This window comes from Carassius gibelio, chromosome B1 (genome assembly GCF_023724105.1).
Source record: "Carassius gibelio isolate Cgi1373 ecotype wild population from Czech Republic chromosome B1, carGib1.2-hapl.c, whole genome shotgun sequence".
Lineage (NCBI taxonomy): Eukaryota > Metazoa > Chordata > Actinopteri > Cypriniformes > Cyprinidae > Carassius > Carassius gibelio.
In genome coordinates this window covers 11629373-11648761 of record NC_068396.1, presented here as the reverse complement: position 1 = coordinate 11648761, position 19389 = coordinate 11629373, and the positions used below count along the sequence as shown (strand labels likewise).

Sequence of the window (19389 nt, the reverse complement as noted above, 5' to 3'; positions counted from 1 at the left end):
TTGAGTGCGAGCAAAACTGACGTCTCTCAGAGTGGATCACTACCTAGACGCCAGCTGCGAGATTTTCTGAGGTAAGTACCTTTTACTTAACAAATTTATTTTATAAGTTACTTTAACACCGTAAACCATTACCAATATCAATTAAATATAGCTAAATTTATGAAGAAAGTAAATAATGCAATCTAATAGGCTATTATTAACAGGACAGTCTGAAGGAACTTTTAGTTTTTCCTCAAAAACTGCCGCTTTCATATCCCATTATGTCATACAACTGACTGCCTTTTCCAGTTGGACCCAATGTAATATTTACACAAACAATGGTTTTCCGTATTTTTTTACGACAAGTTATGGTATATTTTACTCGTCATTTAAATGAATGCCGTTAAATGTGTGTGACGTTAGGCTATTTAAAGTAACGTTGGCGCGAATTCTCAAATGCACTCTCTCGCAGTCTCTCTCCCCCAGTCCACCGCAAGCAAGAGCACACACTCAATTGATACTGAAATAATGTATTGGCGCAATAGATTTGGCAAACGCTCCAGTGTATATTAGTGCTTATTTGTGTTCACTCTCTGGAGAATGGCAAATTAATCTTACAACGCGTTTTGCTGCGGTGAGCATCAATGTAGCCATTCACAGACATAACGTTAACGTTAGTTGTCTGGTCTCTTGATCGCAATGATTTATCAAAGGTGTTCAAGTTAGTCAGAATCTACTCACTACTCATAACGCCATTTTAATTCAGTTCCGAATTATGCAGGCTCGCGAATCCTCTCATCAACAAAGTCTAGACAAGATGTAAGAGTTTTTTTTGACCGACAGCCAATTGAATGCTGCAAACTGTCTGGTTCACCGTGCGATTCACTCTGCACGTGACAGAAATATGACATGTTAAAATAGTAACGCTTTTAAAGCAATGTAAAGGCAGACCAATAGATTAAGTGAAACATATTAATTGTAAAATATTTTAGATATTCTATGCTAATTATTGGTAAAACTGATATTCTTCTCCCTTTTTTCAGTGTTGATTGTCATCTGATTGTGTAAGTGATCCCAGATCTGTGATTTAACATGTTCATATAGTCATTAGCCAATAATCATTGATGAAAAATAATGTTTCTTCTTTTTCTCTTTTCCCTGTGTCAACAGGAGCTAACATACAGTCCAAAGGCTCTTTTAAGAGCCACAAGCACTGAGGATCTTTGGCTTTGTAAGTATATGTTTTGACTATCAGATGCATTACGTGATTAACATATTGTAATGCATAACTTGCAGGGCTTTACACTTACATTTCCTTTTAGGAGCACTTAGGTCATTTTTTTTTATTTTTATTTTTTTTATCTAACCTTAATAAAAATTAAATAAAAAATAAAGTAAAACCCTGCCCTCTATTTAATATTCAGTGTCACATGGAAATACTTAACAACACTGGAGAAAAGTTGTTTGCAACTTTCTGTTCACTGGGACTTTAATGAGGCTCTGAAGGGGCAAGAATGCATTTAAATTTATGATAACAATATGCTATGAGTTTAATGTTTTAAATGGAAGGTTTTGAATATAGAAATATTAAATGGTTTAAATAACTGAAAAAATACTTTAAAAATTAAACTAAAACTGCCAGTAGGGGAAGGCAAGTCATTGTCTTTGTCACTGAATGATTCATTCAGTCAGTTCATTCAAATGGCAGATTTATTCAGGAACAAAGCAAGCGACTTTTTGAATGGGTCATTGACTAACTAAATTTGTTTGAAAAGGCAGATTCATTCATAAACTAAACACCGCTGTGTAGTAGTGGGAAGTTTGGATCATTTTACTGACTCGGATATTTGAGTCTCGTTCAGCAAAATTAAACAATCTTTTTCGAGTCATTTCGTTCATTTCGGAATAATATAAACAAAATGGTATGTTAAATATCCCAACACATCTAGAACTTACGAAAATGTTGATTACATTAGTAAAAAGAATACAAAATAAACTATAGGTTAATGCAGCCAAAGCCAAATAATAAGAAACCAAAATGTTTTATTAATGATTAGTTGTTAGGTCTTAAGTTCAGGCTATTGCAGTCTGACTCTGTTAGTTTACCTCACCTCCTGATCCGAGGCGTTCTTTCCTTTGCAACTTCATATTTATCACGTTTGTTCTAGTTTGTTTAGTTTTCTGCTCGTCAGTGTCTGACTCTGATCTGTCTGCTGGCCTGTGCCATGAGTGAAACAGAAACGATTAGTTAATCTTTTCGAGTCTCGGGTTCAGGTCTGAGTCTTTTGTTCTTCCTCAGTCCCATAGAGGATATGGCTGTCAATACCGGAAAGAGAAATGATTCGTTCATCTCTCGAGTCTTCGGGTTTGAGTCCTTCGTTCTTTTGTCACATGACCGCTGGTATCTCACATCACAACATTAGATTCGTATTATTGACTGCGTCTGACTGTATATTGTTTTATATTTAGGAATTAAAATACAAAATATTTGCAATAAACATTATCTGAAAAATAAAGGTTCCATCTATATATCATTCAATATCTGAGAATCTTTTTTTTTTTCTTTCAGCCAACCTCAACCAAGATGTCGGTTGAGCAGGAGATGACATTGCCTACCACACCACAGGTGATCATGCTAGGTATGAGAAATAATTGTTGAGAATTCTATTACAAGAAACAATTTAGCTGAAGATGCCTTTGTTTTAGGGAGTAGTCTGCTGTTTGCAACCTACTGGATGGTCAGAATTGAGGGGAAGGTCTTCTATGAAGCTAACCAACTTCATAACTTTGCCAGTGCTTTCGCTGTCTTTTTCGGCTCCTTTTATGTGTTCAATCTGGAGTATCAGGAGCCAGCATCCACTACGCTGGAGACGGTACAGAGGTGAGTAATTCACCACAAAAAAACTTATGTTACTTATGGATTAGTTAACCCAAAATTAAAATTAATGTATATCATGTATTCACTCCCCATGTCATTCCAAACCTGTATGACTTTCTTTTGTGTAATACAAAAAGAAGATAATTTGAAGAATGTTGAATGTATATATATAGTATTTTCCGGACTATAAGTCGCACTTTTTTTCATAGTTTGGCTGGTCCTGCGACTTATAGTCAGGTGCGACTTATTTATCAAAATTAATTTGACATGAACCGAGAGAGATGAACCAAGAGAAAACATTACCATATCCAGCCGCGAGAGGGCGCTCTAAATAAATGCGACCTATAGTCCAGTGCGACTTATATATGTTTTTTTTCCTCGTCATGACGTATTTTTGGACTGATGCGAGTTATATCTTATATCTGGTGCTGGTGCTACAATCTGTAGAACTTGCTGTGTGAGTGTGTTACTCCAAGGATGTAATTGTTTTGTTTTGTTTTCTTTATTTATTTATTTTCCCCTTTCTCCCTGTTTCTCTCTCTACATCCCATTTGCAGAAAGGAATTGATGCCACCTGACACCAGTGATCTGCTGTGATTGGTGGAGTAGAAGTTTGGAACTGTTTCTGAAGTGTATTTTTATTGTGATTTTTTTTTATTTTATTTGTTTTTTTTTTTTTTTTGTAACTTAGTTTTGTTTTAATTAGATTATTTGTTTAAAATAAAATATTTTGTTTGACAAAAAAGCACAATAAAGAATATGTTGGACATTGTACATGGACTCAAGTCACTTTTTTGGGAACTTGTTAAATTCAATAGCATTAATGTAAAATATAAATATTAAAATATTTGTAATAAATTACAATAAAATGACTAATATACTGTAAAATGAAATTGCAGTAAGGGAATCATACTGTAAAATTAAATCACGGTAAGGGCATTTTACTGTAAAATGTAATCACGGTAAGGGCATCTTACTGTAAAATGAAATTGCGGTAAGGGCATCTTACCGTAAAACACATTTACAGGTAAGCTACTGTAAAGGGGAACTTACAGTAACTTACTGGCAATAGTGCTGCCAGTAAGTTACCGCAAAAATACGATAAAAAGTCTAACAGTGGGTATTTATTTTTTTATTGTTTATTTATAAAAAAAAAAAAAAAAAAATGTGTGTCTGTGTGTGTAGATGCCTGGCGTTCACACAGTGTGTCTGAGGGGTTAAGGAATGGAGATCCCAGCAGTTCGTCCTTGACTGCTAAAGGCTTCCGCAGCATTAAACCAAGCCTACAGGATAAAAAATCTCCGACACCGGTACATATTCATCTATAATATGTATATATATATATATATATATATATATATATATATATATATATATATATTGTAATATATAAATATATTTTTTTGTAAATAAGCTATTAATGCATTCCTGCTTCTTTATCATACTGCTGTTAGATTTTTTTTTGCACCCTATTCATTTTCTTCTCACAACAAGCAATCCTCTGCTTTCATGTTATGTGCTACTTTGAAATGATTTTGCTTCACAACTGTTTGTATTAATATTGGTCATGCTCTTTTTCCAATATGATAAGGTCTTTCTATAGGATTCATATCAAGTGTGATTTTCTTGACCCCTAAAGCAGTTGATTTGAAATATCTCTGAGAAAATGTGCTTTATTTAAACTGACTTTACATATTTGAATTGACCTTTTCTCTATCAGGTCCCCTCGCCACCCCCTCGGAGAGAGAGCTATCACATGACCCCTAACCCCCCATCTTACAGTTCCCTTGCATTGCTGTCAGACACCTCCCTCTCTTCCCCACAGATTAATGAAGTCATTTCCTCAGGCTCTTACACCATCCAATCTAGTGCCACCTCCTCATACTCATACTCTAAGAACACCCGAACCTCCACTAGCACCTCTGGAGCCCCACTCGAGGAGCCCCCCTTGTCCCAACAGGCTAATGCTAACAGTTTTATCACTCGGGTTCTGGGGAACAAATTGTCATCCTCAAAATTCTCAAGCGACCTACTAAATGAAGCACCTAACAAGATGAACATGATTAAAACTGACCCTAAGTCTAAAACTAAGCCATCTGCTTCCCCACCTCAAGACCCCACTGCTACTTCTGAAACACACGTAGCTTCTCTCTCCGTCCAGTTAGCTCCTCGCAGTCCAGAACCTCAAGCAGAGGCCCAGTCAGGGCTTGAGACTAGATCCAGGACAAACGCAGTGGACCACGCTGACCCCATGCGAGCCCCTGTTGTACCACCAAGACCAGCAAGCAGTTTGGTGGTATTACTGTCATTTATTTACAGTGTTAATGTACACTTATACTACTGGTCAAAAATTTGGAATAATGAAAATTTTTAAAAGGCTGCATTTATTTGATTAAAACTACAGTAGAAGCAGAAATGTTGTAATAAATACCATTAAATATTTAAAACTGCTTTCTTTTTGAATATATTACTGTGATGAGAAAGCTTCATTTTCAACAGCCATTTCTCCAGTATGCAATGTCATATAATCCTTCAGAAATCATTATAATATGCTGATGTTTTGCTCAGTTATTGTCATTTATTAATGGTATTCAGTTATTAATAATTGTATTATTATAATCTGTTTAAAACATGAACTCTCTGCTGAATGTTAAAGATTCTTTAAACAGAAAATTCAAATAAACAGCATTTCTTTGAAATAGAAATCTTTACACATTATAAAGTGGCTTTACTGTCACTTTTAATCAATGTAATGCATTTTTGTTGAATATAAGTAATTCATTATTTTAATAATTAATATTATTTTAAATCGGACTTACCTCCAACTCTGGAATAGTAGTGTGTCACAGTTTCCACAAAAAAAAAAAAAAAAAATTAGGCGGCACGTTTTTCAACACTGATAAAAATAAATGTTTCTTAATCACCAAACTATTTAAAATTATAATTTAAAATTCTAATAATATTTATAAATTTTACTGTATTTTTCAGCGAATAAATGCAGCCTTGGTGAAATCTTAATTATTCCAAATTGTTTGAGATTTTGGTGTCTCTATTTCTTACGGTATACTCATTGAGTGTGACCCATTTAGCATTCATTCATCTTCATCTGAAGTGAACATACACAGACAGCTTGATGAAAGAACGTGTGTTTACTGCTAATTACTATATTATTTTATTTTTCCAGCAACCTTTTATTCCTTCCCACAGTTCCACTTGTTTTTCTTCACTCAACATGGTTCAATCCGCCTGTGCCCGTATGTCACTTCTTGCTCACCGGCTTTGCTTTATGTTCACTTTCAATTCTTGTCTTCCTTCCCTTTTATTCCCTCACACCCTCCTCCATCAGCGTGAGTTTTCCCCTGTAAGAGGGAGCACCGGGCCGTTCTCTTCTGGACCGCCCTCCCCAGACCCTTCAGCTCGCCGGTCACCGTATAGCCGGGCCAGTCAGGATTCCCCTGACTTCCTGTCAGGGTTATTGCCCAAAGCCCTGTCACCAACACCCTATACCCCTCTGGAACGTTCTGGGCTAATGTCGGCCTCACCTGCCCCGTCACCAGTAACCGTGTCAGCGTTGAGTCATTATTCATCATCCACAGCTGGGCTGGAGGAGCTGCAGATCTGCGGCATGGACTCCTCCCCTGCAGGCACACCCACCCCATCCCCCACACTCAGCCATGCCTCCAACGTCCCTGACGAGCTTCCTACCGCCCCGTCAACTGCCATGGGCACTAACGTAACTATCACGCTCAACTGGCACACCTCACTCCAGTCTGGTGTCATGTTTGTTTGAATCTGCTCGTATTTGTATGTCCTCAACTAGTCTTTCAGCACTGTTGAATGTCTAACTTTGAGTCACATGCTTGAATGTGTCAGCTTACAGCAGGTGGCTGCTTTGTCTTTTGTTTTACGCTTGATTCTCACTCTGTTTTAAGTATTCGGTATTTCATTGTATGATATGTATGTTGTTTCCCATTTAAAGTAAACATGCACACATAATGTGACATGTTTTAAAATGAAAAAGTATTGAAAACTGTATCTGGAAAAACGGATACTGTGTATATATATAGAGAGAGAGAGAGAGAGAGTCTGTAAGATGTTTGGTGTTTTTAAAAAAAGAACCTTACATGAGGCTGCATTTATTTGATCAAAAATATAGTTTTTGTACAAAATATAATTTTATATATTTTAAATAAGCTATAGTTTTAGCAGCCAGTCTTTGGTATTGATTATTATATTCTAATATGCTGATATGGTGCTCACAAAACATTTATTATAAATATGAGTGTTTATAAGAAGATTTGCTGCGCAATATTTTTGTTGAAACCCATGATGCATTTTTAAAGATGCTTTGATTAGATAGAAATATAAATATCTTTACTGTCACTTTTTGATAAATGTAATGCATTCTTGTCAAATAAAATTATTCATGTCTTATTAAAAAAATTAATAATAATAATAATAAAATCTTTCTGAACACAAACATTTAAATGATAATGTATATATAATATTTCATACTATATATTAATAGAAGTATGAAGTCCAGGTATGTGTATGAAGAAAGAGGACAGTTTAATTTTTTTATGTAGACTCTAGAATTTTCTGTCTCCTTTCATGAAGTCTGTTTGAGATTAACATTTGCATTTTATATTGCTGCTGTTGACTGAAAACTTGAACTTCTTTGGAATATGAATGTATAATGATACCATATTCCAGTGTTAACACTCTTTCTTACATAGATTGTCCTGCACTCATTATATACTGAAGGTTCTTTCAAAGTGTGTTTGTTGTCATGTAGTCTAACAGTTTTTCAGTTACCTCTTCATGTGTCATCCATCATTCAACTTATGTTACTGCAGAAGCACCTTTATCTTTTTTGTAACATGAGTTTTCCTCAGTAATGCATTTATTATACATTATACATCTATTGTACAGTATCTTTTGATGTGTGCTCTTGTGTCTTGCATTTCTCATTCTTCTAACTTCTTATTGTCCCATAGCTGTCCCCCACTCATACTTGTTTGACATAAAGTGACTCTACAAATAACATATTTCCATCTCTTGTAAACTGATTTATTTTTTATGTTGCCTAGGGTCAGATGGCAGTGAACGGAAGCTCTCAATCTCGGAGGCCCTTTTCTCCGCCTGTGTACCCGCCTCCACCCCCAAACCTCAGCCCTGGCCTGGTAAAGATCCAGCAGGGTCGTAGTTCAGGTGAGAGGAAAGTCCCACACAGACCTCTGGCTAGTATTGCAAAGCGGAGTTTGGACCACCAGCCGAAGATTGCTTATTCAGGCCTTAAACCGCCCACTTAGACTGGAATAGGATGTCTCACCCACATGTAAAACTAGTTTTTATATGTGATGTAGACTAGACATAAAAAGAGAGATAGTAACTGCATCAGATAAAATCTGTATGAAAATAGCCAAGTAGATACTACTTTTTGTTTGAAACTTACTTCACGACTATTTGGCATTATGCGATAGTAACGTGTCCATGGCACTCTAAAATCTTGCCGGACATAGTAGATCATCCAGGTACTTTTGCATATTTTATTTTAGAATACCGTTTAAACACTCTTTGGTGTAATGTTTTTTGCATACTCAATGGTATGAAAGTAAGCCTATTTGGACACATGTTTTCTAAAAAAAAAATATTTCCTCAATTGTCTTTTTGTCCTTCTATTGATTGAGTCCTAGTTTTGGTGTTCTAAAATAATGGATTTGTAATGCACAATTCTTGTTAGTGGATGCTGAGGGAAACTGAGGAGAGGCAAAGCTCTGACACTTTGGTTCGGATTTGCTTAGGAAGGCAAATTCATACTATTGTTGAAGTGGTTTAAAGAAAAGATGCTGACAAAAAGTTTGCTTTAGTGTTTCCTCATGTCACTGTCTTTGTGCTAGTGCTAACTTAGCATAGGTGAAGGAATAAAAGTAGCTGTCTCATTTATGCTGTGTCATACATATTTCATAGTTCAGGGTGCTTAGTCAGGGTGAGAGATTGTGCCATGTCAGTGTTCCTGCTCTATTAAATTAGATTTGACTGTGACTGTCCAGCTTAGACTTATGTCACTATATATATATATATATATATATATATATATATATATATATATATATATATATATATATATATATATATATATGACACTGTGACATTGACACTGTGTAATATTTTCCATGATTATGCCATCTCATAAAATTTTGGGAAACATAATAGATTGCTTTCATTAATGGCAGTTTTTGATTGCTTAGTGTGACATTCTCACGGATGGCCAATTAGTTGCCTTTCTGATTAATAATAGCATACAATGAAGTACTGACAGTAACAAATTTTGAGTCCTGCAGTGTGGCTGTATCTATGGCAGCAGTCTAATGAACAGCCAATAGCAGCACAGCAATCAATGATGCGTGTGTGAGGGAGAGATGTTTAGTTGAAAAGGTTGATACTAAGTAGTGCACTGTCTACCCTCTCTGTTACCCAGGAACTCACTGAGGTCACAATTTGACAAGAATCAATTGCACAGCACTTTTTTTTAACTCTTTTTATCTCTCTCTTTCTCTCTCTCTCTCTCTCTCTCTCTCACACACACACTCAGAGGGTTCAGAGACGGTGAAGAGAGAGACCGTTGTCTCTGGTCAGACAGTGGTCAGTAGCTCTGTGCCCATTGCTCGTTTCTCAGAGGAAGAGAAGAAGGTGTCCATCATAAAAGCTCCCCATTACGAAGGCATTGGACCAGTGGATGAGTCAGGCATTCCCATCGCCATCCGAACGGTGAGTGATATTCCAGACATTTTTAAGGGAACTGACAAAAATGACAAATTAAAAACAACTACACTTTAAAAAAGATCGGCCTTATTGCTTAATAAAATAAAGATTATTGAAGTACGGTTTACAAATAAATACTATTTCAGTTTGTCTACTTAAAAATTGCATTTTCAATGTGTTATTGCTGTTCCTTTGTTATTATTTGTGAATTTTGCAAGCAAATTTGGAGTGAAAATTATTACAAAGTAAATTTTCCAGTGTATTTTGCTCCTTTAAATTTATTTCACCCATGTTTCACTGTAGCCACAGTTCATTATATATACACTTAAATGTATACACAGTTTTGCCATTAATGTGTCATGATGACACTTTAGTGAAGTATTTAGTGATTTTTTTTTTCTTTTCTTTTGTCTAAAGTTATGAATGATATATTTACAGATGAGTAATTTGTCAAGTTACATATGTATGTATGTTGTGACAAAGGACTGTCTTTAGAAATGAGTCTGTAGCCCCTTTCACACAGTAATACCAGTAAATTGCCGTAAAATTACCAGAACGACTTTACCCGTAAATTCATTGTGCAAAATGCGCTGTTCCCACAGTCAATGACATTTTGTGTTTTTTTTTTCTTCAGAAAAGCACCATTCACCCATCCATTCCAAAATACCGGTAAATTCTGTGACATCATTAAAGGGTTAGTTCAGCGAAAAATGAAAATTATGTCATTAATGACTCACCCTCATGTCGTTCCAAACCCGCAAGAAGTCCTTTCTTTTTCGGAATACAGTTTAAGATATTTTAGATTTAGTCCGAGAGCTCTCAGTCCCTCCATTGAAACTGTGTGTACGGTATACTGTCCATGTCCTGAAAGGTAAGAAAAACATCTTCAAAGTAATCCATGGAACATCACAGGGTCAGTTAGAATTTTTTGAAATATCGAAAATACATTTTGGTCCAAAAATATCAAAAACTACAAGTTTATTCAGCATTGTCTTCTCTTCCGTGTCTGTTGTAAGAGAGTTCAAAACAACAGTTCAATGATGTAATTAGCAGTAAACACACGTTCTTTCATCAAGCTGTCTGTGTATGTTCACTTCGCAAAGGAATCACTCGATGTAACCGGATCTTCTTGAACCAGTTCACAAAATCGAACTGAATTGTTTGAAATGGTTCTCGTCTCCAATAAGCATTAATCCACAAATTACTTAAACTGTTAACATTTTTAATGTGGCTGACACTCCCTCTGAGTTCAAACAAACCAATATCCTGGAGTAATTCATTTACTCAAACAGTACACTGACTGAACTCCTGGAAGAGAGAACTGAAGATGAACACCGAGCCGAGCCAGATAATGAACAAAAGATAAACTCGTTCTCGACGGTTGCATCAGTTTTTGGTTCACCAGTAGTGATGGGAAATGTGGTTCTTTCCTGCAAACTGATTCTTCTGGACATTTTGATTGAATAAACCGGTTGAAGAAAACAGTTCACCGGTTCTTTTGCACTCGACGTAATGAAATCATTGTTGACGATTGACCTTTATTCAAGCCTTCGGTTTAACCGCGCTCATAACATTAGCACAGAATCAGTTCAGAATCAATCACCAAAAGAACCAGTTCAGTTCAGACGCTCTGTCCAGTTGGTTCAGATGCTCTGTGTGTCAGTCTGCTTCATGATGAATCACACAACATATGCGCAGTATCATCAGCTCCTCGGTTCTCGAATTGGTTCAAGAAGATCCGGTTACATTGAGTGATTCGTTTGCGAACCGGATATCATTGAACTGTTGTGTTTTGAACTCACTCACAAAGACACAGAAGAGAAGACAATGCTGAATAAAGTCATGGTTTTTGCTATTTTTGGACCAAAATGTATTTTCGATGCTTTAAAATATTCTAACTGACCCTCTGATGTTACATGGACTACTTTGAAGATGTTTTTATTACGTTTCTGGACATGAACAGTATACCGTACACACAGTTTCAATGGGGATGAATGGTCAGTATTTTTGTTGATGTTACATTTTTGTTTAAAATTTTTGCATTCATGCAAATGTTTTTGTTGCAGAGATATGGTAATAGACATCGTAAGAGTCGATGACGTGCTTCATCACATGTGTCCTCGGCGACACTAGTTTGGGGTTGCTCTGAATTCAAGCTACTGTTTAGAGCAGTGGTTATCAACCTTTTTTTTTTTTTCACTGAGCTGCACCATGGTCAAAGTGCAAGACTCATGGGCCGCATGCATATCATTTAAATATTATGTCACCGATACAATCAAACCAGCTTTATAATTATTGTAGCCTAAATATTATGATATCTAATCGATTACATTCATTTAAATAAATATATAAATAATTATGCTCACCATTAATAAAACACATGATGCTGTCGGGAGCTGACCAGTTGAGTGAAATTCGGATTGAAAGGAGTAATAGCACAATGAAGTTGTAAAATGCAGTCTGTAAGACGCGCTACATTGCAGAAAAGATGTGTTCACTCATGTAGCTTATGCTGATCAAAAATAATATCAAAAAGTCTATGTGCTGTCAGCGCAGATGAACAGTTCTGCATTCAAATTGTTCAAAATGAGTTCAAAAGATGGTGCAAAGCACCGGCAAAAGTAATTACCATGAATGTGACAGGGGGAAATAGTAAGGAGATATTTGAAATATTTACTAATAAACTAGTGTTTTCTGATTCTGTGTCGCAAGGATGAAGTTGCCTGACTCGACATCTTTTTCTATTTGTTTTATTTCGTTAAGTAGTAACTTAAAGCTTTCTATAGATTGGACTATAATATTTTATCATATGTTACTGCATTACTAACAGTTCCTCTCAGATGTCGACAAATTTCTTAGTTCGCCCAAATAAGGAAAATCACTTTAATTTCACTGTTTCTCCAGTTGGATGACATTTATTTTATTTTTGTAAACTGTGCTTGAATGCGTCACATTTTTATGATTGGCCCAGATTAAACGTCTTATGTAACCGCGTTCTAATCTCGTACGTGCTCATACCGGTAATTTTCCTTCTGCGTTCTCACACAGCAGAATTTTCAATTTACTGGTAATGTTACAACTTCTCATACCGGTAAGTTGCCAGAATGAATTTACCGGTATTTTTTTAAAGATCCTGTTCACACATGATCTCTTTACAGCAATTGATCGGTAATTTTCAGGAAAAGTCTGCATGTGTGAAAGGGCTTATTGAATCATTCATTCAACTGATTAGTTCAAAACACAGATTCATTTACGAAAAAGACATCTGTTTGTCGCTCAGAAGACGTGAGTGGCTTTGACTTCATTTGGAAATATTTTTGTAGTAATAATTCCATATATTGAACTGTTAACATGTACTAGCAATGAGATTTAGAGTTGATGGTGCTCTACAACATGAAGGCACATAAAATAAGTGATAAGCAGTAGAATATTCTGTCAATATTTTTTGGGTTTATATTTAATATAAACCCAAAAAATATTGACAGATTATTCTACTGCTTATCGCGCTTGTGACTGGTTAATACAAAAACTGAGATTTACATGAGGTTTTATTACTTGTTGCCTTATCAAAACAAAATAAAACAATCTTTCTTTCTTTCTGAATGTTTTTAAACAGCACAACATCTGTTCACTCTCACTGTTCAGTTTAAAACAACAGACAAGCTGTCATCTGTTTTGAGGGCATTTTTCTTAATTTGTGTTTAAGTTATTTTGACATTTGATCCTCTTACTGTGGTTAGAGGAATGCTTCTGAGTTCTCAGCAGTTCAGACTGTCTGTGAATGTGTGTGTTTGTGAGGGGAAGAGAACATTCCTGGCTCTTTCCTGGAAGGTTACTATGATACTCCCTGTCTGTCTCTCTCACTCTGTGCTCTGGTGATTTTGTTGGTTGTCAGGTAATGACAAATGCTGTTAGCTGTTTGTGCGCTTAACCGGCAAACTGACAAGGCAAATTGCACATGCTGTGTGTGTGTGTGTGTGTGTGTGTGTGTGTGCTTCTATTTAGACTGTGGACAGACCCAAGGACTGGTACAAGACCATGTTCAAACAGATCCACATGGTTCATAAAGCAGGTGAGTGAGTGGAAGGACACACTAAAACGTATCCTGCAGTATTCATTTCGGATGACTCACAAACACACACTTTGATTTCATTTCTGTTTAATGTTTTCACCAGATGATGACTATGCAGACACATACAATGCAACATACGCTGTCATAAACGATGGTAAGTTCTGATATTAACTTTCATATCTGCTTAATCCAACACATGTATGTAGTAAAAGTTTAAATCATGTCTGTGTTCCTTTATATAAGAATGGTTTTATATATATGATGGTGGGGTATACACACACACACACACACTCACACACAGGCCACTTTATTAGGTATACCTTGCTAGTACCGGGTTGGACACCCTTTTGCAACTGCCGCTCACTGGATATTTTCTCCTTTTGAGTTGCTGCCATGTGATTGGCTGATTAGCTATTAGTGTTACCAAGCAATTAATCAGGTATACCGATTAAAGTTGCCAGTGAGTGGATAATGTACTATGTACAATGTATGTTTTCATCAGCCATTGGTCCAGTCTGCAATGTCACATGATGCTTCAGAAATTCAAATATGTATATTTATTATCACTGATGAAACTGTTGTGCTGTTCAATATTTTTTTGCAACCTGTGATACTTTTAGCTTTAATTATTTGATTAATAAAAAGTTAAAAAGAACAGAATTGATTAAAAATATGAATAATGTCTAACAATATAAGTCTTTACTCTCACTTTTTATCAATTTAACACATCATTGCTGAACAAAAGTATTAATTTATTAAAAAAAAAGAATGAACAAATGTACTGACCCCGTACTTTTGAGTAGTAATGTATATTGTAGCACAACACATTTCTATTTTGAATAAACACTGTTCTTTTTAACTTTTTTATATTTCAAAGAATCCTGAAAAAGCTTTCATTGGTAATAAATCAGCATATTTCTGAAGGCTCATGTGACACTGCAGAACAAAGTAATGATGCTGAAATTCAGTTTTGATTCACATGTATAAATTATATTTTAAAGTATATTAAATGTTATTCTAAATTGCAATAATATTTCACAAAATTACATTTGTTTTCTTTTTGATCAAATAGATATAGCCTTGATGAGTATAAGAAAATTCTTTAAAAACATAAAAAATCTTACTGATCCCAAACTTCTTAAAAGCAGTATCATTTTATATTATTGCATTACATTCTATATTGTGCATTTCTAAAAAAAAATATTTAGTTTTTTCTTTAAAATAAGCAATTTTGTTTCTTATTATATTACATTGTTAATATATTTTTATATAAATGCAGACTTGATGAGCATGAGCAGAAAAACTTACCAACCCCAAAATTTAGATGTGTACAGTGTACAGTCATATGTTAATATTTAGCTGTAATGTCCAAATATGTATAGCAACTGTACATTTGTTTTCTTGATCTATTATATGACTCTGAATATTGTGCTTCTGTTTTAGAAAATTACCCTCCTGTCCATGCCCACCCGCCCCCTCGAACGCACACCTACCGGCCTCTCTCTAGAAATACCTCAGACACGCCAGACGGTGCCATCCACCGGGAGCTCTCGCCATCTCCCGTGCCCCCTCCACCCCCTCCGATGCCCTCTCTCCTCCAGCTCCGCTCACGAGACATGGACAGAGAGAAAGAGTTCTCGCACGACCCGTAAGACTCCTGACATCCTGAGCTACACTGTAAAAGAGTGCATTTTGCAAGAAAATACTATTGCAGTGTTTCAACTTCAAAATTGCGTGTTTAATTCAAGGGGTTAATTGTCATTTCTCTGTAATTGTTTGTGATATTTCTGGTTAAAAATTCTGAAAATGTATGGTTAAAAAGTTTCAAAGTAAACCCTGTGCCACATATTTTACAGTGTACTGGCTTCTGATTGGTTAAAAACAACTCTGATTGGTTCTTATTCTCATCTATAGAAATGAGTGGGGTCCTCCAGATCGAAAAGTGGACACACGTAAATACCGAGCAGAACCACGGAGCATCTTTGAATATGAGCCTGGCAAATCCTCAATCCTTGAGCAAGAAAGGCCTGTGAGTAATCTTATTTAACTGAATCATTATATCTAAGTGATTCTTATTCATACATTTAATTTAACCTGCTGTAAAAATCCTCACATAACATGGACCCAAGGTTGCTAAGGTCTAAAAGCAATCCTGTTTCATTTTACTGTAGAGTAATTCAGTGCTGTTCCAGTCTGTTTAATCACAAAATCAAACATACAGGGTCAGGCTCTTGTGAAGATTAGACTTTAAATTGCTATGTCAGCAGACTTGCCTTTTGAAAATGTTTAGTTCTATGTAAAGCCAAATGTGTGTCCCAGAATCTGTAAAAAGTTTTGAAGAAGTAGCTCACCAAAAACTATTTACTCACCTTCATGTTGTTCCAGAACTGTATGATTGGCTTTTTTCTGTGGAACAGAAACACGTACATTCAAATATGACACATCAAACCGGTTCTTTTTTAACCATGTTACTGGTTCTCATGTTTCGCATTGATGTCATTAATATCTACGGTGCCATATTTTCAGTAAATAAAGTGGAGTAAATAGAGTGTGGTCTGTTTCTCAGACAAAGCTATCATTTGACCTCAAAACGATGTTTCATGCATTAAATAAATATTTATTAATATAATTAATAATTTAAAGATTTTTTTTCTTTCTTTCTTTAGTTTCTGTATGTTTTATGTTGACACTTTTTGTGCTTCTCTCTTTGTCGTATGTTCACAGAACCATTCAAAAATATGTGTCAGTAAGATTTTATATATATATATTAGTGGTGGGCCGTTATCTGCGTTAACGTGCTGCGTTAACGTGAGACACTTATCGGGCGATAAAAAGAATATTGTTAATGTTAATCTATTCTCAAAGTTGGGTTGGGAGCTGTGTCTACACTACGCGAGCTTTGATGACTTTCACCTTGATATTTTAGCGCAGATGTATACCTAGCCAAATCTGTAGGGGGGCGAGAACAAGTTTTTAAACCTGTGTGTATGCCTACTATGAAATTAGCACATCAAACATGACATGCTAACATGGATGCAGCTAAGATGCCGCGGGGTTTGCTTCTGGGAAATGATTTTTTAAAATAAGCTTCCCAATGGAAACCTCGACAAGACGCACGCCTGTTTCACACATAACCCGTCTGCAGTGCGTATGCGGTCCGTGTGCGTTTCGTATGTGGTGCAGAAGCAGCTCATACTCATTGTGCTTTCAAACAGGACGCGTTTGCAGTCTGCTACTCGGTACATGAACGATCGCTGCACTGCTGCAGATGCACCGCTCCAGGAACGCACTGACGGACTGCAACCGCGTGAATGCTGGAATCCGTTTACATGGGTGCGTAAAAAAATATGAAACGCATATGCACTGCAAACGGATTATGTGTGAAACAGGCGTAAGGTTGTTTGCACCTTGTGCAATGTGGAATTAGTTTACAGCTTTCTCAAGCAGTTTGTGATGCATTTTGGAAACAGGAGATGAGCCCCTGGTCTAATGCACCACCTGTCTTGAGAAACCCGTTTTCAAAGACTTAACGTTACTTTTAGTCATTATTTTATTTGGGTAGCACACATATTCTGAATGCCTTCGGCAGAATTCAAATGAGCCATTTTAATCTAGATTAATCTAGATTAATTCCAAGATTACAGTGAGATTAATCTAGATTTAAAAAAAATAGTTTATGCCCACCACTAATATATACATATATATATATATATTCAGCAAGCAGTTAAATTAATTTAAAAAATATAGTAAAGAAATTGATAATGTAACAAATATTTGTTTCAAATATGAATCACGGTTTTCACAGAAATATTAAGCAGCAACTGTTCAGTGTTATTTCTGTTTGATTATATGACACTGAATACTGGATTAATGGCTGCTTTGCCTAAGGAATAAAATGCAGTTTAAAACACATTTAAATAGAAGACACTTCATTTACTGTACATTGTGGTAATATTTTACAATGCTATTGCTACTGTCTTTCAAAAAAAACTTACTGACCCTAAACTTTCGAATAGCAATGTACGGTAATTACATTGCCATCCAGTCTTATGAAAACTCTCAATTTCATTGTAGCCGGTACAGCTGTTTGAGGATCGCATTATTAAGGTGTTGCAGGCCTATCTTACTCTTTACTACAGAGTCAAACTGCAATTTTGCAGCCTGCTGATTGGACATGTGTTAAAGCTGTGTTTTCCTTTTGTTTCATGGGTCGTTTGACCAAATAATGGACCATCAGCCATGAGTTTGCTTATCATGAGCAATGTGGTGCTGCAGCACCCTTACGAAAGGAAAATATATTTACCAATATATTTCTTAAAATGTATTGTGATATATTGCAATATATTATTTTCCCTTTTTATTTTCTAATATTTTATATATTTGAATACATTTAATAATATATTTATGATACATATATTATATAATATATTGCAAAATATACAAATGATTGCAGCTTTCAATATATTGCAATATATTGGAAAAAATAAATATATATATATAAGAATATATGCCTAATATATTACATGATATTTTCCAATATACTGCAATATATTTTTGCTTCATAAGGGCAAGCTTTCTTTTCCTTTGTGTATTAGTTCATGTAGTTAGTAAAATATAGGTAAAGGTTTGCTCTAAAAGCAGTCAGTTAGAGCCGTTGTGCTGTGGTCATGATGGGGACAATGCAGTTTTTAATTTTCCAGCAATACAGTGTGTCCCAAACTCCCCTAACAATGTCTCATTCTTTCATTCTGTTTGTCTAATAAAGCAAGACAAATGAAATGCCTCAGTAGAGGAGTTCCCTCAGTGTTTTATGTCTCCTTTGAAAGCAGTTGAACTTTTGTTTTGTAATGCAGATGTAAAATGCTTGAAGAGTGTCAGACAAAGCGGGACAGTGACTCAGTTTAGGGAACAATGAGATAGAAATGTCAGCAGGTTGAATCATTGCACTGCCCTCAGCACAAACACAGTGGATGTGACGGTAGATGTCCGAAGTGGCAAAATGAGTGGGCAGCTTTCTCAGCATGTACAGTCATAGCTTGAGGAAGAGAGAGAGACTTTAGAGAGAAGAGTGGAAGAAGCACAATGTCTCCCCCTTTTGGACAGTTCTGAGAGGCACACTCATATCACACAGAACAACATTCTTCAAAATATCTTCTCTCTTGCATAGTATAAAACATATTTGGAAGCAATGTAGTAACAAAATAGTTTAAGTTCCTATTGAATTACCAGTGTATTTTTACTCCATACCTTGGAGGTCAATGGGCCCTGAAACTGTTTGGTTACAAACATTTTTCAAAATATCTTCTTTTATGTTCCAGGTGTTATGAGGCATGTGTTTTTGGAATCTCTTTAATTCTTATTAATAGTTATGATTTGTCATTACACATTTTGTGTGTGTGACAGAAAGAGTGTTGATGACCCACAACATCTTCCTCCTCTGTTCTTTGCTCACCAGTCCTTCCAGCATATTTTGGTCCTCCTAACCCTGATTTCCATCTCTCTTTCCCTTTCATTGTTTTTCTTCTTTCCCTGACCTCTTCTTTTCTATGTTGCTTCTTGCTCCAGATGTTTGATTTAAACCCAGATGACATAGATTTAGAGAATGAGCCTTGGTTTAAATTCTTTTCCGAGCTGGAGTTTGGACGGCCGGTAAGTTGAGTGAGGGTGCGGCAGGTTGGCATGCTGTAGGCTATAA

At 35.8% G+C, this 19389-nt stretch overlaps 1 protein-coding gene across 3 annotated transcripts in view; it reads left to right on the top strand.

The window, feature by feature from the left end:
- Positions 1–19389, top strand: part of LOC127948652 (sorbin and SH3 domain-containing protein 2) — a 92320-nt gene that overhangs the window by 55291 nt on the left and 17640 nt on the right. For 2 of the 3 annotated variants that reach the window (XM_052545238.1, XM_052545239.1), the window contains exons 4-13: positions 4043–4167; positions 4578–5153; positions 6204–6590; positions 7948–8068; positions 9453–9628; positions 13628–13694; positions 13798–13848; positions 15138–15342; positions 15609–15723; positions 19260–19343. In XM_052545238.1, the coding sequence (XP_052401198.1) occupies positions 4043–4167; positions 4578–5153; positions 6204–6590; positions 7948–8068; positions 9453–9628; positions 13628–13694; positions 13798–13848; positions 15138–15342; positions 15609–15723; positions 19260–19343 (1907 nt within the window). The remainder of the gene's footprint in view (positions 1–4042; positions 4168–4577; positions 5154–6203; positions 6591–7947; positions 8069–9452; positions 9629–13627; positions 13695–13797; positions 13849–15137; positions 15343–15608; positions 15724–19259; positions 19344–19389) is intronic. The other variant, XM_052545240.1, reaches the window with a different exon arrangement.